This window comes from Lynx canadensis, chromosome B1, assembly GCF_007474595.2.
Source record: "Lynx canadensis isolate LIC74 chromosome B1, mLynCan4.pri.v2, whole genome shotgun sequence".
Lineage (NCBI taxonomy): Eukaryota > Metazoa > Chordata > Mammalia > Carnivora > Felidae > Lynx > Lynx canadensis.
The window spans coordinates 133,766,283-133,792,783 of NC_044306.2; the positions used below are offsets into that span (position 1 = coordinate 133,766,283).

Sequence of the window (26,501 nt, forward strand, 5' to 3'; positions counted from 1 at the left end):
ATGGAGCATTGACAGTCTGCAAAGCACTGTTCCAGGAAGAAGGAGCACATCTCTACCCTCAAGGAACTCACAACTCACTCAGAAGGAGGTATTATAGCCTGTAGTTTGAGTAACACAAGCATAGCAGTTGGCCAAGGTAGCTGGGTTGGAATCCCACTCTTTACCTTTACGAGCTGGAGACTCTGGAAAAATCACTCAGCTACTAAGCCTAGGTTTCCTCCTATAAACCACAATAGTTAACATTTGAGCATCTGCTGGGTGACAGGAGGTGTTCTGTGCATTTGTATTTACCTAAAACTCAGAACAACTGCCTGAGATAGATATTATTCTCATCCCCATATTTGTATCCCCCATCTTATAGATAAGGATACTGAAGCTTTAAGAGGTTACATAATTTGTCCCAGGTCATATAGTTGGGAAGTGGTGAAGCCAGGATGTAAACTCAAGCTGTGTGGCCTCAAAACATGCAGACTTTGCCACTTAATACTACACCGCCCTCAAATGGGAGCATACTCACCTCATATAAACGTGTGAGACTCAACTGAAATAATGCACATAACAAACTGTTAGCACACTGTCTGACACATAATAAATGTACAATAAATGTGAGAGTAGCAGTAGAACAGATTAGACACAAACAACCAGAATGTCAAGTCAAAAATAAATGCATAACGCGAGTCTATTTCATGAGAAAGTTTCTTAACAGATCAGTCATTATATGGGGGGAGGGGGTGGTTAGTAGGGAGTTGTGTGGGGAGAATAATAGTCTGTGAACCGCAAAGGTTTCTGAATCAGCATACAAGTGATCTATAATATGAATGAGTGATGCTTCATATATACATAAATCCCTGAAGGTCATTTAAAGAAAGTTTGAAGTATCTGAAGTACCCTGCTATGATTAAAATCGAGAGTATATTCGTGAGACAGTTTCCAATTAAAAAATTTAAAAATGCATCTGCTGCAATTATTCTTCTCCCCTTCCTTAACCCCCCCTCAATTTCCTTTAAGAAACAACAGTAGAGTTTCTTTTCAAAGTCTTAAAATAAAAAATCCCCAAAAAAAGGGATCCTGCTTGCTTTTAGAGTTGTTTGAAAAAGGGGGAAAAAAAAAAAGCATGAAGAGCCACGTGCTTCTCTTCTGGCCAAGTTATTAGCTTCTGAGAACAAGAGCTTGAGGGGAGGACTGTTAACCCCATAGTCTCTCTGGCAGAATGAGCTCTTTCCCTGTTGGCTTGCACTGCCTGGAAAGCTCCTCGCGCCCTCGGAGAGGCCAGCCTGCCGGAGAACTGCAGGAATCTGCAACAAAAACGATGACAGCCTGAAATACCCCCAGTGCCAACCTCCACATTTGTCTGTCACCTCAGACCCTGACTAGTTGACAGAGCAGCAGAATTTCAACTCCAACAGACTCGAATGTGTGTCTGGGCAGAGAAGCAGAGCTAATGAGGGAAGAGATTTTTTAAAGTGTATTGGGTATTTGTCAAACTTTTATTTCTTGGCTGTGTGCAAAGAGAGGATTCAACTGCAATTTTGTATCGAGGCTCTGGGTCCAGCCACCTACCTGAAGGTAAATTTTAATACGTTTACTGTATCATCTAATGGCATTTGTTATACTACACTGCATGATCCAATGAAGATGTCTAATATTTTTTTCCTAGGACAAAGCCATTTATTTACAAAAAAAAAAAAAAAAAAAAACTTTTGTGTGATTTACAGAAAAGCTACTTAGTAAGAAGTTTTAACTCTTGTATTCATGTTTCCTTTTCTTCTTCAAGATTATATAGTTAGTAGTAATAAATGATGGTTTTAATGAAGACCAAGAACACAAATGTAGAACTGTTGTTGGCCAGATTAGCATTCAGATCTTGGTGAAGTCTGAATCTGGAAGTGTGTTTTATAGAAATATTTTACTGAGTATATTAAGTAAATCATAAGGGAAGTAGTTTAAAAAAGAACTTTCAAATCAAAGTAACATGTATGTTTTCCATGTTTAAATTATCTGAAATTATTTCATCACCACCACTGTCCCAGTGTGTACCTACCAGCAATATAGACATGGAACATTTTGCTTTTCCAAAAGGCAGGAAAATTGCTGCACTACTATAATCTTCTTTTATTGTTTTTTAGTTATTATGACTATTATTCCTTTCCTAATTCCCTTTTATACTTTTATGACTAGCTGTCTCTTGTCTCCCTCCATTGTTTTTTAAGGTGCACACACATAAAATTTCTCTAATTCCTGATGATGTCCTACTTGGGGAGGGAAGGAGGTAGGGAAACCAGAGAGCTGAGGAGATTATGGCAAATCCTATATCATACGGTATTATCATTCTGGCTCTACTAGAATAAAACAATAATGTATGTCATGCTCACTCATTCCTCCTAGGTATTAGAGGTCCCCCTGCAGGAGAAAACCATCCTTTCAACTGTAGATGGGTGCTGTTGATACTATAACCAAGCGGTACTGAGGAAAGACTGTCTCTTTTGCACTGCCTTTAATCTGCAAAGAGGTTAAATATGTCACCTTGGCATTGTGTCTGAGCTTTCCTCTGGCCCACTGCCTGACTGCACTGAATAGAAATGTTCACTCGATCCAACTCAGCAAAAATCTTTTTAATAAATTCTCCCCTCTCTCTTGGATACCAACTTTTTTTGAGTTCAGAGCTTATTCATCTAAACTTTGGTGGTAGTGACTATTGTTAACCATGACTGTTTAAAAAAAGGACACCCCTCTTAGGAAAGATTTAAGTTTATATTTCTATTCATTCAACCAGATCTAGCAAAGAAGAGCAATCAGTCTGTTTCATCTACTTACCATCCAATCAACTAATGCTACTTCCCAAATTTTTAAAAAGAATGCGTACATGTTATTCATGAATCTTGCCTTTTTCCTTTTATGGAATTTCTGTGCACCTATTTAGCAATTCCTGAGGTTTCTTCTCCAGGTCTTTTGGGGTTCAATCCCCAGTACTTTCTCATGTGCAACTTCACTTATCAACTACATAAAAATAAATAGTGATGACAAGAATGAAATGAACAGTGATGTCTCTAGACAACTCCAGAACACTATTCATTTCATTTTCTCTTGACTATTATTTTTATTCCATTTAATAACAGTATACAAACATTTGTTTATGCTTTTTCCACCAAGAAAAACATAAACAACTGCTGTTAAAAGACTTCAGGTGCCCTTTTCCTTTACATGTCCTTCTGGAACAGCCTTCAGTGAAGGGGAAAGGGGCCCCACAAATCCAGGAGAACTTCCCCAGTAGACCTGGCTGCCCAAGAGATGCCCAGCTAAGCTGGGGTCTGGTTCACACAAGGCCCACAGGGCATCTTCTGCCAAAGGCTGAGCTTGCACTGGTAATACCACCTGGGCCTGGTTTTTGTGTTGGGCATCAAAAGGTACACAGAACTCTGGGGGACAGAATGTGCTGTCTCTAATAATTGTAGGAGATGGTGTAATAAAGTAAGATCATGAATTCTGGAAACACACAGACGTGGCTTATACCTGGGCTTTACCAGGATCTGTGACTTTGGACAAATGAGTCTTTGAGCCTCAGTCCCCTCATCTGTGGAAATGAGGATCATAAAATTATTTGCCATTTCAGAGATTTGTTATGATAATTAAGTCAAGAAAACCCCTATGCCTGGTGCATATGAAGCAATCAGTTAATCATAGCTAATAATGAAAACACCACCCTACCTAGGTGTCCCAACTAGAACTCTGTAAAAAGGAATTTACTCTCGGTTTTCCCTCAAGGTTTCTTAGTTTACCCATCTATTAAGCAAGCAGTGATAATAATACCCATAAGTGCAGTTGTTGTAGGAGTTAAATGAGATGTTTTTAAAATACCAAGTGTAGCACCTGGCAGAGTGGCACAGCGTGAGAAAGTATTCAGTTATACACTTGAAATGATTTTTCTGATAACAGAATTGGGGATTGAGAAGGAAATATTCTTTGAATTGTCTTTTTTTTTTTTATCCAAAGGAATGGAAAAATAAATCTGAATCTACTCTATTCCCCTGGGGGGGGGGGGTGGGGTGCTCAACATGAAGTATTTATTACTGTGAGTCTTTACTGCTTCATCAATTAGTTTCTTCTTAAGGACCAAGTCAAATGAAACCAAAGGGAGTTTTCTGTTTCAGATTGCCATTAAGAGAGTGAGATGAAATGCTGCTTTGCAGTTGATTCTGTTTTATTGGCCTAGTTGGACAGGGGAGAAGGCCCCCAACATTTCTCCTTTCTTATCTTTTCTAAAGGCAAGAATAGGGGTTTTGACTTGCTCCAGGGGTATTTTTTCCTTTCTAACTGAAATTCAAACGAAAGGGTTTGGGTTTTGTTTTTTGTTTTTGTAAACCTCTCCCCCTGTGCTCCTAGCATTGAAATGTCAGCTGCTTTTTCTGGCTACATGTAGCAGGAGCAGCCTGTCGTCATAGCGATGAAAGGGTATAGAGAGACTGAGTTTCATGACCCACTCTGTGAAATAACTCTTAGTCTGCTCTAAAATCCTTCTTTAGAAATGAAGTCTCCAGTCTTGGCTTGTTTCCTTCCTATTATGCAACCAACTATGTACACCAGTTGGAGTAGCTAAATGTTTTCTTTAGAGATTCGATGAATAGGTGTTAAGAAAATGAACAAGAAAGCTACTAAAACAGTGACCAGTTTACTCTGGAGTGCGGGGGGAGAACTACTGGGAAGGCAAAGGAAGAGAGATAGAAATAACCTCACTTCAAAGCACATACTGCACAGCCCAGAATAAATCCATTTTCCGAGTTCCTGCCGGCTCCTCCCATCTTCGCAATGCACCACAGTACAGTGGTTATCCAGGGGGATTCTGGGGCATCTACCAGGACTTGCATCCGGGCACTCTCTAGTGTTTTACCTTACACACTCTTTGCCTGTGTCTTCTCATCTGCAAACAGAGATAAGAATAGTCATGAAATTGTTGTGGAGATTGAATGAGATAGTGTAAGGCTCTCATTACAGTATGTGACCAGTGGTCAAGGTTAGCTGTTAGGCTTGCCAGGCCCCTATATCCCTTATTTGTTAAATGGGGGTAACAGCTAATTCATTGTCAGATTAACTGAAATGATGTGTGTAAGTGCTCAATAAGTAGTAGTTCTTTTCATACTTTGTAATACTTTTAATAGTCTTTTAATACTTGTCATCGCTGTGTCCAACTTTGATGGAAATAGCTTTTTTTTTTTAAGAGAGAGCTTGGGCAGAGTAGAGGGGCAGAGAGTGGGGAGAGAGAGTGCAGGCTCTGCTTCCCGCTCAGCATGGAGCCCAGTGCAGGGCTTGATCCCAAGACCCTTAGCTGAAATCAGAGTCAGACACTCAACTGACTGAGCCACCCACGTGCCCCAGAGCTAGCTGTTTTGAACTTGGAATTTCCCAATAAGTAAACTGTAATGAATATAGGCGTCAGAATTATCATTGTATAAATGTGAACCATTGAATTTCTAAAGAAAAATAAATAAGGGTTTTTACATTTATAAAGAAAATTCTCATCTTGATTAACAGAGTAAAAGGTTATTAAAACATCTTTTATTAAGATGCTTTGCATTAAAGCATCTTAGTGTTTTAGTCTCTCCAGTGTTTTCCAGACCATGCAATTATGTCAATAAATAATCTTATGTCTTGAACGACTCATGCATTTCAATGTTCTATACCATGAGAAATGCCAGAGATGCTGCAGGAGTGAATATAGAGAGGGCTGTGCTCTAGTGGCACTTACTGTGTAGTTAGGGAGACTGTCATTAAGTAAATCATCACATTAATAAAAAGTGCTTATGCCCAAACATAAGGTGACCTTGAATACAAAGCCATCTTTATTTTTCTAATGAAAAGATTCTCAGCCAAAGTCCTTGGCCAACCTAAATGCACAAACGGGTAGTAAATTGTAATATGTACTTAGAGGATACCTAAGATCTACTCACTGAATCCACTCTGTAATTATCTAGTACAGACTAATGCATCATCAGTCCTCCGCAAGTTGTTTATAACACACTTCTTAAAAATCTGTGGATGCTGCAAATTGGATCCCTAAGCATAAATTCTCATTCTATTTATTACTTCTTTGTTTTTTCCAGCCCTCTTTCAAGGCTTATTTGAAAACACTTGAGTTTGTAAAGTGTGGTTTTCTAAAACTGCGATTTTAACACTTGCAATAATGAAGTCATACCTCACGAATAATTACTAAATCTGCTTTAAATATCTTTACCTCCTTTTTTATTGTCAAGATGACCATCTTAAGCATGACAAAAATAAGCATTGCTTGAGATCATTTCAAGCTGTTTTCCTGAAACAGTACTTTGTTGTTCAAAATGAAGTCATTGAGACAGTGGTCTTTAATGTGAGAGATCTCGGAAGCACTAAAATATAAAGCACATCCCTCTTTTTTATAGCATAATTTGGGGGATGAAAAAGTCACAGTATATTTGAATTTGTATTGTATATAATCACCTGCTGAAATAAGTGTTAAGAGGGTAAAGCACCTTTGTTCTAAGAAAGTATGTTTAAGGAGCCTGACCTCTGCCGAAGGTCACTGATGGCTGTTTTGATCTGAAGGCTAAATAGATGTTACTCTGTGGTGTCTCTGTGTGTGCTTGTGTATGCTTGTGTGTGTGTGTGTGTGTGTGTGTGTGTGGGTGGTGATTGGGGCAAGTGGGTGCTGGCAAGAGAATTCTAACAGTGTGACACCTTGTGCAAAGACCCTGCAGCAAGTGAGATCATGGTCTATTTGAGGAATACAGAGAAGGCCAGCTCCTCTGAGAGCAAAGAGCAGAGTGATGGGAGATGCAAATCCTAAGCAACTCTCCACAATACCCTCTTCCCTGATCACTAAGCATTTTTATTATCTGCTTGATTCATGTTGAACTCTTGTCAAAACCAGGTTGGACTCAGTGCCCCAACTGACATAAACCGTGTTTATCCCTCACTCGGCCCCACATGATTGTAGTAGGTTTGGTTAGGAAGGATGACGGTGAGTTGAAGGTCAAAGCTCCAGAAAATCTTTATCATTCACCGGGCTGGGTCACCTTGATGTCAGATGGTGACTCAGCAGAGAACTCAAAATAGAAGAACATCTTTTTTAATCCTTCAGATGACTTTAATGTCAAGCTACAGAGCTCTCCTAAGAGACTCATTAATACTTTAAAAGCCCTGAAGCATCAGTGTTAACTCTGGATCGGGTAACAATATGTATATGTTAGCCAAAATGTGACTAAAGGGTTTGCTCTCTAATAACAAAAGCTTTGACTATTATGTAAAGACAGGGTGAAGGAAAATGATCTGTTTGTGATTGATTATGAAATAACCATGATAATCATTTTGTTTACTACATTTCCCTGAAAGGAAATTTTTCCACAGTTAAAATAATTACTAAAAATAGCAGCCTACAGGCTTCCTCTGATATAAATGAATCCAACAGAAGATATACCTAGCCTTATTTAGAAGCATGGATGTGCATACTCTAAGAAATGATATGCCAATAGTAAGAAGAAAAATAGGGAAAATGGTCAATGCAAACCTCTCCTTTTTCTAGGATATATGGTGTGTCTTTCTCAGTTTGTTGGACTTTAGACAAGGTAAGATGAACAGATCAAGTAATCATAATCTGCCTTGAAAACCAAAAGTGTTGAAGCAACGTTTGTTTAGTTTCCTTGGCCTAGAAGGGAAGGAGGAAGACTTGTAAGTTTGGCTGGGACTGCCTAAGAAGAAGCCAACATCTAGGGAGAAAGGGGGCAGTTCAGCTGCCTGGGTAACTCCAGGCAACAAGAGGGAAGTTCAGTTAAAAAGACTTCAAACAATAACTCCCAGCACTAACATTTCCAAGGAGTCATTTACATAACCAATAGAAGAGCTAGAAAAGAATAGACTCCAAGCCTGTTCCTCCTTTTAGAGGAATGGATAGCTGTTTACACTAGTTCATTGGTCAGAGAGCTTGTTAATGCTTAAGAGAAAAGAAAAGAGAAGGGATATAAAAAGAAGAGGTAGTGACACGAGAAGTGCCAGGTGGAGAAAAATGGTTACAGTAGGTAGATTTAAGCAGCAAGATGAAGCAGAACTTCGAAAAGAAGACTTATCTTTTTAAGTTTAAATTTAAATTAGTGCTTTAAAGTAATAAATTTATTTAGTGTTCTAAAAAACTTTAGAAACTAAAAAGAAATCAAATACAAAAATCTACTCTGACCCAATCTTACTCTAATTTAAACTTCTAGAAAATACCCTAGAAACTGAAATGCAACCAATTACAGGTAAGAACTCAAAACGAATCAGAGTACCCAAAATATATTCTGGTAAGTTTGTGTAAGTTTACTCTTAAATCTAGATGGAGGATGATATTCTCGGGAGTGCCAGACTTTAGGTGCCCTTCCTTTCTCTGGGAGATAGAAATCGCAGGACATCAAAAGATAGACCGAGTGTCAGAGGGTTCCTTTTAGAAATGTTCCACACCAAATGCAGTGTCCAAGCAATATTTACCTATCGCATGCACTGCTTTCCACCCTCAATCTAAAGGACCAAACACTGGTCTTAGAGGGCAGAGAGGTCTTCGCTCCATCGTATGGGGTTGGATGATACACACATGGCCTACTTTGCCTGTGCCTTTCATTAATCCCTTCAAGCTTAGCTGGGCTACCTTCCCAGCTAGAGGAAAGGATAACCAGCCCCTTTTCCTTGTTTTTCCAGGGAGGGAGCTTGTAGACCTGCTGAGAAATCTAATTACAACCTCCTTTCATGGTAAAATCCAATTACAACCTCTCCCATGGTGAAAGCCAATCCTTTTGATACAAAAGGAAGCCAAATAAAGGGGCTTCAAGCAGCGGGTATGACTGTGTTCTGCTTTCTCTTAGGCAACTATGCAGAAAGGTTGCAGTGACCTTCACTTGCTGGAGTAGGAACAGTGGTCATAATCTATTACTACTCCCATTCTCATAAGAAGGAAAAATATTTTCATATCTGATGCTGGAGTTTCTGGGGATTTTCTCAAGCATCCATTAGTTGACCAAAGCAAATTTTGAGCCTCTCTCCAGACACATATTTTTGATTCAGTGATGGGGTTTTGGAGTGATGAGAGTTCAGAGCCAATGGCCAAGAAAGAATTCTTGAGACATCTTTGGTACAAAAAGGTGATTTTATTAAAGCACAGGGACAGGACCCATGGGCAGAAAGAGCTGCACTGGGGTTGTGAGGAGTGACTGGTTATATACTGTGGAGTTGTGAGAGGTAAAGGCAAAAGGGAGGCCTCCAGAGGGACTTTGATATGCTAAAGAGAACTCCTAAGATACCTGAGGCCTTGCTATTGTCAAGCTGCGGTTGTTTTCCCTCTAGCAAAGCATTATCATTAAGATGGTAGGGGGTTCCTGGAGAAATGTTATACTCTGTATTTGCCTCAAGTATTTGTCAGTGGGCTGCAGGTTATGAGGAAATTTCATTTTACCTGCCATTTCCTTCTTGTTTTTGCTCCCCGAGTCACTATAGAGGGGAGGGTGATATTAAGGGCTCCAGGAAACTGAGTCTATAGGTTTCTGGAAGTTAAGCTATTGATAAGATTGCCTTTTTCTTACAATTCACTAAGATATTTGTAAACTGATAGAGACTCCTGTCCTGCATGATTGTGACCTCTATCAGTTAACCATTGGTATTCTTTCCCTTTCCTTTGTCCTTGGGCAGCCAGGAGTGCCTGAAGAATGTAGCATACATCCCACCCTGGGGGGGGGAGGGGGTTGGAATTGGTGCTAGCTTGTGCTTTGCCCTCTGCTTGCCTTATGGTCCCTCATCATCAGCAAGATGACTTTTTTTTATTGAATTTGGAATATGTTAAATGAACAACAACAAAAAAGTAGTGAATTATTTAATCTAATATCCTCCTATAATCTGTTCCTGACATCTTTGACCTCCTATGCCACCGTGTCAGCCACCTGTTCACTTGAGGATAATGAGAAACTGCAGCGCTGCTTACAGAAGTGTCACCCAAATTCCTGAAGCCTGAATGAGATAAACAGAGACAGTTCTCAAAATAGTCATTTGTGAAAATACTATTTTACAAGTACCTGGCATAAGTCTATAATTGCTGAAACAATAAAATTTAACCACATTCGAATATCTATCAGTCTACACAATCACTATAGTCACAGAATATGTATAAAATCCAGGTTTTCAGCTTATCCAAAAACATGGGCAATTTAGAAGGAGCATCCAGTTATCTAATAGGTTTTTAATCAGATATGTATGGAGTAGTGGGTTTTTTTAACAGGATAAAGTTCACCCTAGTTTCAGATAAAGTGCTACACCCATAAAGTTAATATAAGTACATAAAGAAGTATAAAATCCACCATTTAAAGATTCTCAAATACCTCTGAAAGCAAAACATTTTTACTATACTTGATTCAACCTCAGTTACCTAATCATCTATTCCCTCTCTCTCTCGCTCGCTCGCTCTCTCTCTATATATATGTATATATATATGTGTATGTGTATATAATACACATATATGTGTAATTGTAGGTCAGTGAAAACCTCTAACTGGTTTTAAGACACATGTTTACTCAGATCTTCATGCTGTCTTAGCCCACTGAATCATTTTTAACTCTCAAGCCATTAGTTCACAGGGTTTTCTCAACCTTTTATTGAGGACCAAACAACTTTGAGCTAACTCTAAATCAATGCATCATTCTGTTGGAATTCAGAAGAATCAAAACACAAATGCTGAACCCCAAGTGTCTTCTTTCCCTCTCTTTTTCTTTCTTGATCCCCAATTTTAGCACATAATAGTAGCCTTCAAGGACCTCACAGTGGAGTGCAAGTTAAGCTCTTTCCAGGAAAACTTTTCAGTAATTTCCTAAAATATAGGTAAAGGAACATACTACAGGCTTTTGTTTTAAACTAAGAACGCTTTTGGTTTCAACCTTGGTACTCCCAGTGATCTTGCATTTTAGTAGCTTCTTAGGTATGGGGGCAGGGAAGGAGTACAGCATTAGCTCACTGATAAAATCAACTGATTGATGTTCCCTTGTAATCTGAAAACAATTTAAAGTGATTGATTTCAAAAGCAAATGTTTTCTTATAATTTGAAAAATACTCTGGGTAGAAACATACAAGGTTACTATAGTCTGAGTTCTGGATATGATTGACTTCTTTTCTTTCCCACAAGGTAACGGACAAAAATCTAGCCTATGTTTACTATATGTTTGGTTCTTTGTTTTATTTTTCTCAAATCCTCTGTGTTTGGATGGTGGCCACAGTAAGGTTTGAGGTTATAGTCATGGCTGGAGGTGGCTGACTCACCTCACACTTCACAGCATCATGATAATAGGGCTAATAGCTCTAAAGATCTGTAGCCTAGTTATTGAATGTGGTGTGTACATTTTTAGTGTCATGAAACCAAAAATAGTCATTGTCCAAAAAGAATTAACAACAGATTCCCTTGTACAGTATTATTCATCCAAAATACAACTTTGTTTCAACTTGGCTAATTAGACTACTCTTGATTAGGCAAATTTCTACATGTTCCAGGACTAACCACCCAAAAACAATGGTTTTAGAACAGTGTTTAAAATGTTTAGTCAGACTGAACTAATGAGTTGGATATCCTTTGGCATAGAAAAGACTGCATAATGGAGGGGAAAAGAGCAGAGGGACTAACTTACTTTCTAAGGTTTCAGATTAATCCTGGTGTCAACATTCTAGAGATTGCATGACAAGAAAAATGGGAGAGGACTATAAAGTGAAAAAACCATAGGTACTCCCAGACCTAGTTGTCCATATTTGTTTCTAAAACTCCTTGATTCACCCTTCAAAATTTGTGATTTTATCAGCAAAATCATCTTTATTGAGTGCTGATCACATTTGAATACCTTGTAGCTTTGGGTTCTCTCCAAAGATGAGGACTGCTATGCTACATTTAAAGAGAAAAACATGGTGATTCCTGGGTGATTCAGTTGGTTAAGTGTCCACACTGGGCATGAAGCTGACTGGATTGAAGCCTACTGGACATGAAGCTTACTTCAAAAATTAACAATAATAAACATAAAGAAAAAGAAAAATGTGCCCCATCTAAGCAATGTAGAGGAGGAAAAAGCTTTTCCTCACCCTCTTATATTCAGTATTTGGGGTCTGCAAATTAAACTGACAAAAGACAGATTAACAGGAGAAAAAAGTTCATTCATATGCACACAGAAGCCAACAAAAGTAGCTGGCTCCTTAAGCAGGTCAAGTTTAAGGTTTATATAGATAGCTAACTTCAAAGGGGAAAGGAAGGAGTAGGGGAAGAAACAGCATCTGTGAGAAGGACAAAAGATTTTTTAGCAAAGACAAGGGTTTTTAGAACAAACTGGAGATAAGAAACTTTGTGAAAATGTTTGTTTATACAAGTATAAGTGGCCACAAAACTCTCCTGGAGAGGAATTTGTGGTAGGTTTACTCTTGGTCTCTCTCCTGGGAGTACAATCTGCCCTCAAGAGGGAATTCATGGCAATGTCTCATTTCTCAGAAGTTTCTGCTTTTGGTCAGATAAAGGAAGCTCCAAGAAGGTTTCTTTCTGCATCTGTTTAATCTCAAATGCCCTTAGCATCGAATAATCTTCATACCAACAAAAGTTCCAAGTGGATCCCCACAGCAACTGTTGGACAGACTTGAAACAGGGCAGCACTGGGGAGCAGGAGGCAGCTTTGTTGGCAAAGGATCTGAAAATATCCAAACCCATGAATCCTAAATTTTGAATCAAGTGTTGTGTGGTCAAGGCTTCAGGAAGGAAATGACAGATCCAGGCCAAAAAAATTGAATTTGGGGACTTGAGAAAATGTATAATGGGATTATTTATCAAGGTGTGGGCAGGGTATAGAGAACCTGCAAGGGGTTCTAAGAACAGACTGATAAGAACTAAATTTGTTCATACCATGGGAGGGAGCATTTTCTGAACCCAGACAGAAAATGCTGCATGGAGAGGATCACTGAGAGGTGAGAGGGGCTATGACCTTCAGGAGAGGGACATAGTCACAGAGAGGGCACTGAGAAAATGTATACCTTGATTTTGCTCTCCTCCTTCGCCCAAATTTCTCCTGCAGTGCACTCCACTGGCTGTACCCAACAGAAACCATCAGGCAAGAGAACCTGATGATGCAATTCACAGGCCCTGGGATAGCTCAGGGTGGAGAAGAGTGGAGAGTGGATATGGTGTGCATCTGGAGGAACAAATGGAAGGTTTCTAGATTCTGGGGGGAAAGAATCTTTTCCCAGTGTGGGAGAGGTAGAAAACAGCTGTAGACCAGCTGTGTCCTCTCCTTGCTTAAATGAATCTTTTGGAGCTTCCTCTCTGAAGGCCTAAATATGCTTTGGTTTTTCACCCTATTTTCAAATAATTCCTCAAATCTCAACCATAAAATTCATTAGGGTTATTGTATCTGCTTCTTTCAGAGAAGACAGGTAATGAATAACATTGCACCACTGGGGCAAGCAATTGTTCTCCCTGTTTAATGTGTTGGACCTCGCCAAAGCACATGAGAAGCTTCAACCATGTGCTGAATCCTGGAGGGACTTCTACTTGGAGTGAGTGCTTTCATTAGTGGTTCACACAAGAACTACTCATCAAAGCCCACCATTGTTCCCCAGCAGATCCCAACACCATGAGAATGAGGCTACTTGGAACTGCTCTTAGGTATGATTTACTGTTTTTCTTAATCCTGGAAGAGAACTACCCCAGTGAATAGTTCTTGGTACATTCACAAAGCTGAAAGCACTTGAAATTCCTCTCCCAACTAGCAGAGCTTAACAACCAACTTACTCTATTAACAAAAGGGAGACATTTTCCATTGAATCCAAAGAGGTTTTATATTATGCTGGTAGAGTTTAACTAATAAGGGAAATTCAAATAAGAATAGTCAGAGCAGAAAGTTAAGAACCTGGCATTCAGGGGAAAATAATTCCAGGGACGTAGGGAATAAAATAAACTGGGAGGAGGGGGGACGGGTAGAGAAAAGAACTAAAGGCAGAAAAAGAATAGGAATAATATGTCTGATCACATCATGGGCTAGGCTTCAAAAGGTGAATTGTCATGCCATTAACAACATGAAGCAAACCATTCGGATATTATTAAGTCTGCAATATGACAAATGCCCCAAGCCTTCAGGTAAGTCATACTCAGGAGTAGATTCAGAATTTGTGAACCAAAAGTTTGCTGTATGTGTGGGGACTTCTTTTTCCAAATAGAAAAATCAAAATTAAGTGTAGGACTTTGTAAGGAGCCCATTCAAGTGAGGAGCTCTAAAGCTTAAGCTTCTTAGCTTCGTAGTATATCCACCTCTGGCCACACTCAAGTATCTATTACCCCAAATGATATACAAAAAGATGAGGGCAGGAAAAAAATAAGTATGAGAAAACCCTACATGCACAGAGAAAGAAGAAATAAAAAGACATTTATCATAATATTATCTGAGCAAAGAAAAATAAATATGGCCAAAATAATTTCTCCCACTACACCATTCTCAAACAGCTCCAAAAGCAAAGCATTTTTACTATACTTGATTCAGCTTCAGTTATATATATCATCTATATGATATGATAGGAACCAGAGGAATCATAGCCTGAGATTTACTAAAGTCAGAAGACTTGAACTTGGGGCGCCTGGGTGCAGTCAGTTAAGCACCCAGCTCTTGATTTCAGCTCAAGCTCCATGTTGGTCTCCACGCTGGGCAAGGAGCCTGCTTAAGATTCTCTCTCCCTCTGCCCCTTCCCTGCACACACTCTCTGTCTCTCAAAAAAATAAAAAAGACTTGACCTTGTTTATAGGTCAGTAAAAACCTGTAACTGATTTCAAGATACCATGTTTACAATGGCATGAAGTCAGTGGAGTGTGTGACTCTTGATCTTGGGGTTGTTGAGTTTGAGCCCCACATGTGAGTGTAGAGATTACCTAAAAATAAAATCTTAAAAAAAAAAAAGACACCATGTTTGCTCAGATCTTCATGCTCTCTTAGCCTGTTGGAATCATTTTTAACATAGGCAACAGTGGAAACTTTCAGAAGGGCTGGCAAATGCCTGAGGAAAAGAAAAGAGCACAGCCTCCATGGCTCCATCCTATACAGAGTTATGAAATGAGACCCAGTGAGATTAGTGAGTGATGAGTGGTACAATCAGATGAGGAGATCTGAGAGGAATGATGAAGAGGTGTGGAAACATGGCTATTGCACAGCCTTGACTAAGATAAGCCTGTGAGATCCTCTAGATAATAATTAAAGTAATCTTTCAATTACACATTATAGAAGAGGGAGAATGTACTCATTTCTCCTGAGCTGGAGAGAGAGAGAAATCTTTGAGAATGTCCCTGAAAAATAATTCCATCTTCCATGACTCCTCATCCATGACTGGTCACAGTGGTCCAGAGCTCAGGAAGCTCTCACTGAATGGATATGCCTTGAGGTAGAGGTGAGGCAATAGGTAGGAATACACGGATGATTCATAGATGAAACGTTTAGTGTAGTACCTGGCATATAGTAAAATCTCAAAAAATAAAAGCTAGTATATTATTATATATAATAGTCAATGATAAAAATCTTTTTCTTTTTTTTTAATGTTTATTTTTGAGAGAGCGAGCAGGGGATGGGCAGAGAGAGGGGGGACGCAGAATCTGAAGTAGGCTCCAGGCTCTGAGCTATTAGCACAGAGCACGATGGCAGGGCTCAAACTCATGAACCTCGAGATTATGGCCTGAGTTGAAGTTGGATGCTTAACCAATCGAGCCACCCAGATGCCCCAAAGCCTACTTTTTCAATAAAACTATATTTGGGTGAAGATAAGTGATGCTACTCCTACTGACTATACCTGAGTGCTATTTCACTCAAGATATTTAATATTCCGATTATGTATTGCTGCTTGCACACTTAGTGACTTAAAACAATAACCATTTCATAATGTCTCAAGCTTGTGTGGGTGTGGAGTTTGGGCAGGTCACTTGAAGGTACTGAAATAGCAAATGAGCTACTCTGGAGGGTCCAAGGTGGCTGTGCTCACATATGCTATGCCTTTGCAAAGACAGATGGAAAGCTGTAATCTGCAGGCACCATTGAACAGTGTCTTCGGTGGATCGAGTTTCCTACAAAGAAGATCAGGCCTCCCAAAACAAATATCCCAGAGATCTAGGTCAAAATGCCAAAGCTTCTTATGAGCCAAACTCCAGAGTCCTCAGACATCACTTCTGCCTCAATCATATGGTCAAGTAACTAAAGTCAGTCCAGATTTAAGAGGAAGAGAATTAAATTCCACCTCTTTACAGGAGGAACAGCAAAGAATTTACAGTCATCTTCACTGTACTGTAATGTTTATGTGTATTAAATAAGAAATGGTAGAAATGGTCTTAAAACAGCTACCCATGTAAGCTGTTGACATTCATGGATGTTTGGTTCTTAATGGGGAGACCTGTTTCTGCCGTGCTAAATGTTTCTTTCATCTGGCTGTTTGTTTCCATGCTGCATGGGCTGGCCAGTAGAAGAACTTCAGGCATATGAAATGTCAAATCCTACATTTCCCCAGAAAGGCCATTCCTATAAAATGCAGTCTAGCTATCATCTTTTAAAATTCCAAATGAGGTTCTCCTGAAAGTTTGGTAATGAGACACTCTGCTCCTAACAGAGGAAAAAGGCTCGCCTCAAAGTTCCTTATCACCTCTCATCTCTAACCTCTTCAGACCCATGAAAAGAAACAGTGGTACAAAGGAAAGAAAGAAAACACTTAAGAACTCTAAAGGGATGAGTTAAAGTCTCAGTGAAGCATTAATTATTGGAGTTATTAAGCCATTTTTCCCTCATGAATGTTGTAAAGAAATGATACCCTTCATTTCATTTTTTACAGGTGAAATCATCAAATGACTATATGGTCACATTGGGTCTCAAAACAACCCTAGAAGGTAAATAGGAAAGGTACTATAATTTTTCCTACTTTGTAGATGAAGAAACCAGTGACTTGACAAAAAGTCTCTTGGTGGGGCGCCTGGGTGGCTCAGTCATTTAAGCGTCCAACTTCGGCTCAGGTCATGATCTCACAGTCCGTGAGTTTGAGCTCCACATCAAGCTCTGTGCTGACAGCTCAGAGCGTGGAGCCTGCTTTGGATTCTGTGTCTCCCTCTCTCTCTGCCCCTCCCCTGCTCATGCTCTGTCTCTCTGTATCTCAAAAATAAATAAAAACATTAAAAAAATAAAAATAAAAAAAGTCTCTTGGCTGGCAGATGCAGTTCAGGTCTGGAACTTAGATTCCAATTCTATACCAGTGTTCTTTCAGCCATGCCAATGTCTCTGGATAGACTCATTCAGTTGGGCTAAATAACGATCTAATTTCACATCAACACTCCATATTTAAGTCTTCAAGACTAATAACTTTGTATTCAAAAATTTGTCTCATTTCTTCATTTTTCACCAAGAGTTTTATTTGTTCTTTCCACAAAAAGGACATTCTGCATTTTGTAGACAGTGCACACCAAATTTGAATGCCTCAAAATATGTGACTTTTTACTTATCCAAGATTAAATGGTATTCATCATACTTAGCAAGGACATCATGAATTTCATTTTCAAAGTACTTTGCAAGCATCAGCTAATTAAGCCTCCCTGTAGTCTTCAGTGTGACAGTTATTTTCAAAATATCTCTCATTTTCCAGGAAAGTTCTCTATTCTGTCTTATTTATACAAATCAGCACATTTGTTCAGTTCTTAAAATAAGCTAAAGGCTGTGAAATTATTTTGATCAGTGTGTGGCAAATACAATTAGCTCAGTGAGACAAAAATGCCCAGAGACTGGTCTGAAGGACAACATAGGACACAGCACAAGAACTCGAGGCCTTCTACATTCTGGATACTAGATTGTTCCACGAGGTCCAGTCTTTAGAAGATAACACTGTTATCTGCTTTGTAAGTGAAAATTTGAATGGTGCCTGGGTAGCTCAGTCTGTTGAGTGCTGTTGATCTCAGGTAGTGAGTTCAAGCCCCACATTGGGCTCCACGCTGGATGTGAAGCCTACTTTAAAACAAAACAAGGGGCGCCTGGGTGGCGCAGTCGGTTAAGCGTCCGACTTCAGCCAGGTCACGATCTCTCAGTCTGTGAGTTCGAGCCCCGCGTCGGGCTCTGGGCTGATGGCTCAGAGCCTGGAGCCTGTTTCCGATTCTGTGTCTCCCTCTCTCTCTGCCCCTCCCCCGTTCATGCTCTGTCTCTCTCTGTCCCAAAAATAAATAAACATTGAAAAAAAAATTAAAAAAAAAAAAAAACAAAAAAAAAACAAAACAAAACAAAACAAAAAAGTGAAAATTCAGGGTGATTTCCCACTTTGGTCATTCTAAATGACACAGCTATATTCTGTCTTCATATTTTGTTTTTTCAGGATGGAAATAAACATGAGACCCTTAAAAAATAGTTCCATCCTGGACACAGTCAATAATCAGGGATCACATAGGAGATGTTGAGTTGATGGTCAAAAAACCTGCACAGTTGGCTGACAGAGGTCATGTGACAAACTCTATACTCACTCCAAGTCTTATTACGTCTTCCCACAGCTATGCCAAGATTTTCAGCACTGTGGTAGCCTCCTATGGGCTAAAGCCAATGTGAAAATACCTCTTACCTGAGGCTAGGAAGACATTAGTTCAGGAATATCCTTTTCTCCTAAGTATGGATTAGAAGCATGTAGAAAACTAGAATTTAAATATGTGTTATATAGGACAGGTTTGTTTTTGTTTTTAACACGTGAACTAAACATAAACATGTTTGGAACTAGGTCTCCTGGGCAGTTTGAGATCACCAAGGAGAAGAAGACAGGGAACAATGGAGGGAAAAAGCAAAGGAACACTGAAGATTCATTTCCTTTATGTTATACTTAATAGAAGACATAAATGACTATAATAATATTGATGAGATGCACAAGGCAGGGCAATGGAAATAATAATTACTTACATGTGCCTGTTACTTCAGAGTTTGCAAACAGCTTCTCCACCTCAATGATTCCCATTTTTTTAAGTTGTTTGTTTATTAGAGAGAGAGAGAGAGAGAGAGAGAGAGAGAGAGAGAATTTCAAGCAGACTTCATGCTGTCCGACACGGAGCTTGAACTCATAAACCGTGGCATTGTGACCTGAGCCAAAATCAAGAGTCAGATGCTTAACCGACTGAGCCACCCAGGTGCCCCTCGATGGCTCTCTTTGACATTGCAGGGAATTGTTATTTTCATTCTATACATGAAGTTTGGAGAGATTAAGTAATTTGCTCAAAAGTAGTATTTAGTACTTGGCAGAGCCAGGGCGCAATGCCCGAATCTCTGATTTCTTGTCTGCAGCCAGTTCCGCAGCCATTTGAGAATCTTGAATTCAGAGTCCAAAGCAGTGCATTCTAATTGTTCACCTCTTTTTTTTATGAAGTTTTATTTAAATTCTAATTAGTTAACATATATGGTAAATTTGGTGTCAGGGGTAGAATTTAGTGATTAATCACTTACATACAACACCCCAGTGCTCATATGTGCCCCCCTTAGTACCCATCACCCATTTAGCCCAGTCCCTACCCACCTCCCCCCATCAACCCTCAGTTCTGTATAATTAAGAGTCTCTTGTGGTTTGCTTCCTTCTATTTTGCCCCCTTATCCCATGTTCATGTTTCTTAAATTCCACATAAATGAAATCATATGGTATTTCTCTTTCTCCGACTTATTTTGCTTAGCATGATACACTCTAGCTCCACCCGTGTCATTGCAAATGTCCTTGCTCACCTCTTAAGCCTTGCATTTAGCAAAGTAATTCAGATTCTTTAAGCTTCTGGTTCTTTATAGTTAAATGTTGTCTACTTCCTTTCTTTATTGGATCAAATGAAGAGAGTATAAAGAAAGTACTTTATCACTGTGAAATGTTATATAAATGTAAAAAAGGTATAGCTAAGTCCAACTTCATGAATTCCTGGGGCCTTGCCTCAATATATCCTTATAGTTAAGCCTTCCTCCCTTCTGTCTGAAAGAACAAAGAATCCCTCTTCTCTTCAAAATTAAACCTTCCACCTGTGCTTTAATATTAGACCAGCAAATATTTATCAAAGGCTTCCTGAGATTCTGTCATCTCACTTCATCATTGTACAGATGAAGAACTGAGACTCAAAAAAGCTAAATTTTTTTAATGTTTTATTTATTTTTCGAGAGAGAACACACGCACATGTGTGCGCAAGCAGGAGAGGGGCAAAAAGAGAGGGGGGACAGAGGATCCAAAGTGGGCTCTGCACTGACAGGCTGACAGCAGCAAGCCCGATGTGGGGCTTGAAATCATGACCTGAGCTGAAGTTGGATGCTCAACTGACCGAGCCACCCAGGCGCCCCAAAACTAAAAAATTTAACCAAGATTATGCAAATTAAGTAGTGAGCCCAGAAGGCCTGTGTCAGAGCCTGTGTCTTTAATCACTGTGCAATATTGTCTTCACAGTGACTTGGGCAGCTTCTCTGTTTTCTCCATTTCAGTTATCAATTAATGCGTAATAATCCAACCCAAAACTAAATGACTTAAAACAATCCCCTTATTTGTACATGATTCTGCAATCTGAACTGGGCTCACCCTGGTGGTTCTTCTGGTGATTTTTGTCTGGAGTCATTCACATGTCTCCAGCAAGCTGGGAGCTCAGCTGGGGCCAAACCATCCCAGATAGTCTGTCATTTTCCAGGGTTCTATGTGGCCACTTATCATGCAGTGGTCCAAACTTGTCTCTAGCCCAAACTGTCTTACAGCATGGTAAATGACTTCCATAGAAAGACAAATCCCAATATGCCAGTACTTACTAAACCTCTGCTGGCATCATGTTTGCTAATGTTCCATTGGCTGAAACAAGTCACAAGACCAAGGCCAAAGTCACAGGGCATAAAGCCCAGAAGTTGTGGTTCACTGGGGTTATCATTGTTTAGCAAACCTCCTTTCTCCGTTTTTCTTCTCATTCGTTACTTATGCTTTCCCCTCAGCATAGAAAATGCTTTAATGACCACATTTAAATACAAATAAAAATTTCCTGTGACCACATGTCCCCCCTTAGCTACTATCTTACCTTCCTTTCACAGCCAACCATCTTAAACAAGTAATCTACATTCATTGTCTTCATCACATCACTGTCTATACAGTCTCCAGTCACTGCAGACTGGCCTATACCAACACTATTGCACCAAACTTACTCTCCCTCCACTCTCCAATAACTTCTGTATTTGCAAAGGCAATGGATAATTCACTGGCCTTGTTTACTTTGACCTCTCTATGACATTTAATACTTTCTTTTTCTTATGGGACTCTCCTTTCCCTCATCCTTTGTACCTTTACCTTTTCTAATCCTCTAATGTTACCTAATGGTCTTTACTCACCAGGGTTGTGGCTCCTGCCCTCTGCTCTACTCACTGTATGGTTTCTGATAGTAATAGCATCCAAAACTGTACTTTAGCCCCAAGCTCTATGCTTACCTCCACACCTATTTATCCAAGTATGTCTCTACTCAAATGCAATAAGTCTGAAACTAATTCATCATCTTTCTTCTAAAACCAGATCCTTCTCCTCCCCAGGGCACCTGGGTGGCTCAGTCAGTTAAGCCTCTGACTTCAGCTCAGGTCATGATCTCCCAGTCTGTACGTTCAAGTCCCATGTTGGGCTCTGTGCTGACAGCTCAGAGCCTGAAGCCTTCTTTGGATTCTGTGTCTCCCTCTCTCTCTGCCCCTCCCCTACTCATGCTCGCTCGCTCTCTCTCTCTCTCTCTCTCTCAAAAATAAATAAACATTAGGGGCGCCTGGGTGGCGCAGTCGGTTAAGCGTCCGACTTCAGCCAGGTCACGATCTCGCAGTCCGTGAGTTCGAGCCCCGCGTCGGGCTCTGGGCTGATGGCTCAGAGCCTGGAGCCTGTTTCCGATTCTGTGTCTCCCTCTCTCTCTGCCCCTCCCCCATTCATGCTCTGTCTCTCTCTGTCCAAAAATAAATAAACGTTGAAAAAAAAATTAAAAAAAAAAAAATAAATAAATAAATAAATAAACATTAAAAAGTTAAAAAACAAAAATAAAACCAGATCCTTCTCTTATAATCCCTTAGCTTGGTGATAAATTTACCCAGCTGCCCAAATTATAAATGTGATAACCCAAGACTTTTCCTTCTCTTCTTCCCACAGTGTCCAATTGGTCATTAATGCTTATCTGTTCTGCCTTTAAATAGTTCTCAGAAGTCTCCAGTGGTAAATGTTTAATAACCAGCTTTGGGCAGGATGGGGTGGGGATAGAGAGATTGTTGGGTGGCATTTGATGATTTTCATGTTATAATCATCCCACCATGGCTGTTTTCAAGCTACTGATGTCAGACATGACATCACTGAACAGAACTGGGAAGAGATGCATGGTAGCACACATTATAAAATATTTTCACCTACAGATATAACAGGCATAAATAACCTTGAGAGTAAGTAACAGCAAAATGTAGTAAAATGAGTATGAAGTGATGAGTTTTGAATATTTATTTCCTTTGTTTTTAATATAATTAAGTGTATATAATGTAATTTTTAGTGGTGGCTTTGTTTAATAGTTCCCAGTACTCCTAGAAATTTAACAGTTGGCTCTCACAAGACAGTACAAGCTGGATCTATCCCTTCTCCATTTCCAAGACCACAGCCAAAATTTAAAGGTCTGTCCACTTCTCACTGTGATATTGCAATTTCATTTTAGTAAGTCTTTGTACTGGTCTGTCTCCACATTGGTCTGTCTCCCTCTTTAACATACAAACCTGATTATACCACTCCCCAGCTTACAGTCATCCATTGAGACTTCATAGCTTTTTAATTGGAATTCCTTGTTTAAAGCACAAAGATTTGCCTTGTTTCTAAGCCTTATCTCCTTCTACTTCCCCTATTAACACCCTAGTGACTCAAATGTTTGCTATCATGTCCCTGGACCTTCATCTATACTGTTTCGACTCTCCGGGTTCTTTCCATCTTTCAGACAGCAAACTACCACTGATTGGTTTTCCAAATATCAGGTCAAGAATTACTTTCTCTGAAAGCTTTTTCTATAGAAGAGCAAATTAGCATAGTAGTTAAGAACACAGACATAAAACTAAACAGCCAGGTCTCAAATATGGCTCTGCCACTTGTGTAACCATGAACATGTTATTTAACCTTATTTTCCTTACTAGTAAAATGATGAAAACAAAATGCTATTTCATAAGATCATTGTGAAGATTAAAGAGGTATTATGTGCAAAGCCCTCAGAGCAGTGTCTATAACTTAGCACCTAAGACTTAGTAAATGTTAGTAATATTAACTATCTAATTTTAAATGCTTCTTATCTCTGTTTCTGTTGCATTAGGTAGACATCACACTATACTAAATCATTGATTTCCTTGATTTCCTCCTTTTTAACTCTTCAAACAGAAACTTTGTAGCCTTGTAGGGGCACCTGGGTGGCTCATGCTGTTGAGCATCCAACTTCGGCTCCGGTCATGATTTCATGGTTTGTGGGTTCAAGCCCTGCGGCAGGCTCTGTGCTGACAGCTCAGAGCCTGGATTCTGCTTCAGATTCTGTCTCTCTCTCTCTCTCTCTTTTTCTCTCTCTGCCCCTCTCCCGCTCAATCTCTATCTCTCTCTGTCTCTCAAAAATGAACATAAAAAAAAAAAAAAAAACAGAGGTGCCTGGTTGGCTCTGTCGGTTAAGCATCCAACTCTTGGTTTGGGCTCAGGTCATGATCTCATGGTTCGTGGGTTCAAGCCCTGCATCAGGCACTGTGCTGATGGTATGGAGCCTGCTTGGGATTCTGTCTCCCTCTCTCTCTGCCCTTCCCCTGCTTGCTCTCTCTCTCTCTCTCTCTCTCTCTCTCTCTCTCTCAAAAATAAATAAACATTAAAAAAAACAACAACTATGTGGCCTTGTGCTTAGGCAATGTCTAGTAAGCACTTAATGGATAAAAGAGTGAATGAGTGATGCACATTATGGCCAACTGGACATGTGTTTCTTCTTGATTCATTCAGCTGCATTAGATTCAAGAAAGTGAAGGGAATTTATGAGATCCTATGATCAAGTTAAAGGGCAATGTTTTCTCAAATTTAACTATACATATTGCTATAAAAACTAAAATCAAAGGAAATTAGTCTTGAAACCCACAACACTTTTGATGATTCTTGCTTACTCTTTATTTATAAGAAAATGTGGTAACAGTCTCTTAGCCTAATTTCATTGTCATTTGTGATGAATGTAGGAAAAACTGAAGTTAAAAGGAACTTTGGTAAATGTGTAGGCAAAAGAGACTTTAAATATTCCACTGGAAAAATATTCTGACCTCACAGCAAAACTTATATTATTTTCTGAGGCTCTGAGTTGTTTATTCAAGATTCACAATTTGAATGTGTAGATTGCTTTGGGTAGTATTGGCATTTTAACAATATTTATTCTTCCAATCTTTGAGCATGGAATGTTTTTCCATTTCTTTGTACCTTCTTCAATTTTCTTCATCAGCTTTCTATAGTTTTCAGCATACAGATCTTTCACATCTTTGGTTAGGTCTACTCCTGGGTATTTTATGGTTCTTGGTTTAATAAACAATTTATTTCCTTCAAAAATAAAAAGAATCACAATTTGACTTTTATGAAAGAAGAGAGAAAAAATAATAAAAATGTATTGAGTGTCCTGGGTATCAGGCAGTTTTACAACTATTATTTCTTCTAATCTTCACAAAACTGAATTAGATAGCGTATGCCGTATTAGCATAGATATGTTATAGATCTATGCTATAGATCTGCTATAGATATGCTATAGATATACTATAGACATGCCAATATCTCCTGGAAACAACCTCACAGGCATACCCAGGAATAATGTTTAACGGCATATCTGGACATCCTGCAGCCCAGTCAAGTTGTCACATAAAATTAACCATCACAGACATTATCCCCTTTCTAGATGGGGAATTTGAGGCTTAGAGGCTTAAGTAATTTGCCAAAGATCACATAGTCGGCAAAGCACCAAAGCACCATTCCCCTTCTACTAAACTAGTAGTTCTCAGGGCAATTTTATCGTCAGGAGATACTTGGCAATATCTGGAGACATTTTTGGTTGTCATAGCTGGTGGCAGGTAGGGGACTTGCTATGATATCTAGTGGGTAGAAGAGGGGACTTGCTATGATATCTAGTGGGTAGAAGTTACGGATACTGTAAACATCCTACATACCACAAAGAATTACCCACCCAAAATGTTTACAGTGCCAAGATAAAGAATCCCTGCACTAAATGTACTATTTTTTTAAACTGTACTCTTTTATATTTTTACAGTTTTCCAAAACTATTCTATTAAACAGTATAGGCTGATCTAAAATATAAATGATTATAGGGGCGCCTGGGTGGTTCAGTCAGTTAAGCTTTTGACTCCAGCTCAGATAATGATCTCACGTTTCATGGGTCCGAGCCCCACATCGTGCTCTGTGCTGACAGCTCAGAACCTGGAGCCTGCTTCAGATTCTGTGTCTCCCTCTCTCTCTTACCCTCTCCCAGTCTCTCTCTCTCTCTCTCAAAAATAAATAAACATTAAAAAATTTTTTTAAATAGGGGCACCTGGGTGGCTCAGTTGTTTGAGCGTCCGACTTCAGCTCAGGTCATGATCTCACAAGTGGGTTTGAGGCCCGCATCAGGCTCTGTGCTGACAGCTCAGAGCCTGGAGCCTTGCTTTGGATTCTGTGTCTCCCTCTCTCTCTACCCCTCCCCAACTCATGCTCTGTCTCTGTCTCTAAAAAATGAATAAACCTTAAAAAATTTTTTTAAATTTTTTTAATAAAATATAAACGATTTAGTTTCATAAATCTGATAAAATGAATGAATGCTAAATTCTGAATATGGAGGAAGGAAACTGCATTTTTCAATGACTTTTTACATTAGCATTCACTGAGAGAATAAAATATTTTAAATTATCATCAGTAATAAAGATAGGAAATAGATACCACTTATATGTTCAAAGCAGTAAATACCATAATATAATATATTTAATTTTGATACAATAAAATCATGAATATATTTTCAGTGGATTTAGTAGTTTACAGAAAAAAGCAGCAGTTTATGGTTCATGAAATTCATAGAATTATCTTCAATTTTAGAATTATAAAATACTAAAGCTAAAGGATCATCAAGGTCATCTGCTTCATTGTTCATCACTTAAGGAAATTGTATCTAAGAAAGGGTAAGCTATCCAAGGCCTCTTAGCCAGTTAAGAACAGTGTTGGAGCCAGAATTCAGCTCTCCTGACAGTTACATGCTTTTTTTGATTCCAAGGTGTTTTTCAATATCCCTGAAGTGTTAGAATGTGGGGTAGAGGGAGTTGCTATATATTTTTATTTAAACATGTTCTTCATTCAAAGGAAATTGAATTTCTATGTTTTTGCCTTGTTTCAACTAAAAAAGCATTGAAAGGGACTTTTGATATCAAATAACCCAACCAACTTTCTATGATAAGACTTTTTTTCCTCAACACAAAAAAATGTATTTACTAAGTATGCAA

General features: G+C 39.1%; 1 protein-coding gene across 2 annotated transcripts in view; it reads left to right on the forward strand.

The window, feature by feature from the left end:
• The first annotated feature begins 1,151 nt into the window (after positions 1-1,151).
• Positions 1,152-26,501, forward strand: part of SPARCL1 (SPARC like 1) — a 50,355-nt gene continuing 25,005 nt past the window's right edge. Inside the window, exons 1-2 of one of the 2 annotated variants that reach the window (XM_030313469.1) lie at positions 1,375-1,566; positions 16,849-16,903. In XM_030313469.1, coding sequence (XP_030169329.1) covers positions 16,870-16,903 — 34 coding nt within the window. In that variant the 5' untranslated portion in view covers positions 1,375-1,566; positions 16,849-16,869. Of the gene's footprint in view, positions 1,567-16,848; positions 16,904-26,501 lie in introns of both variants that reach the window. The other variant, XM_030313468.2, reaches the window with a different exon arrangement.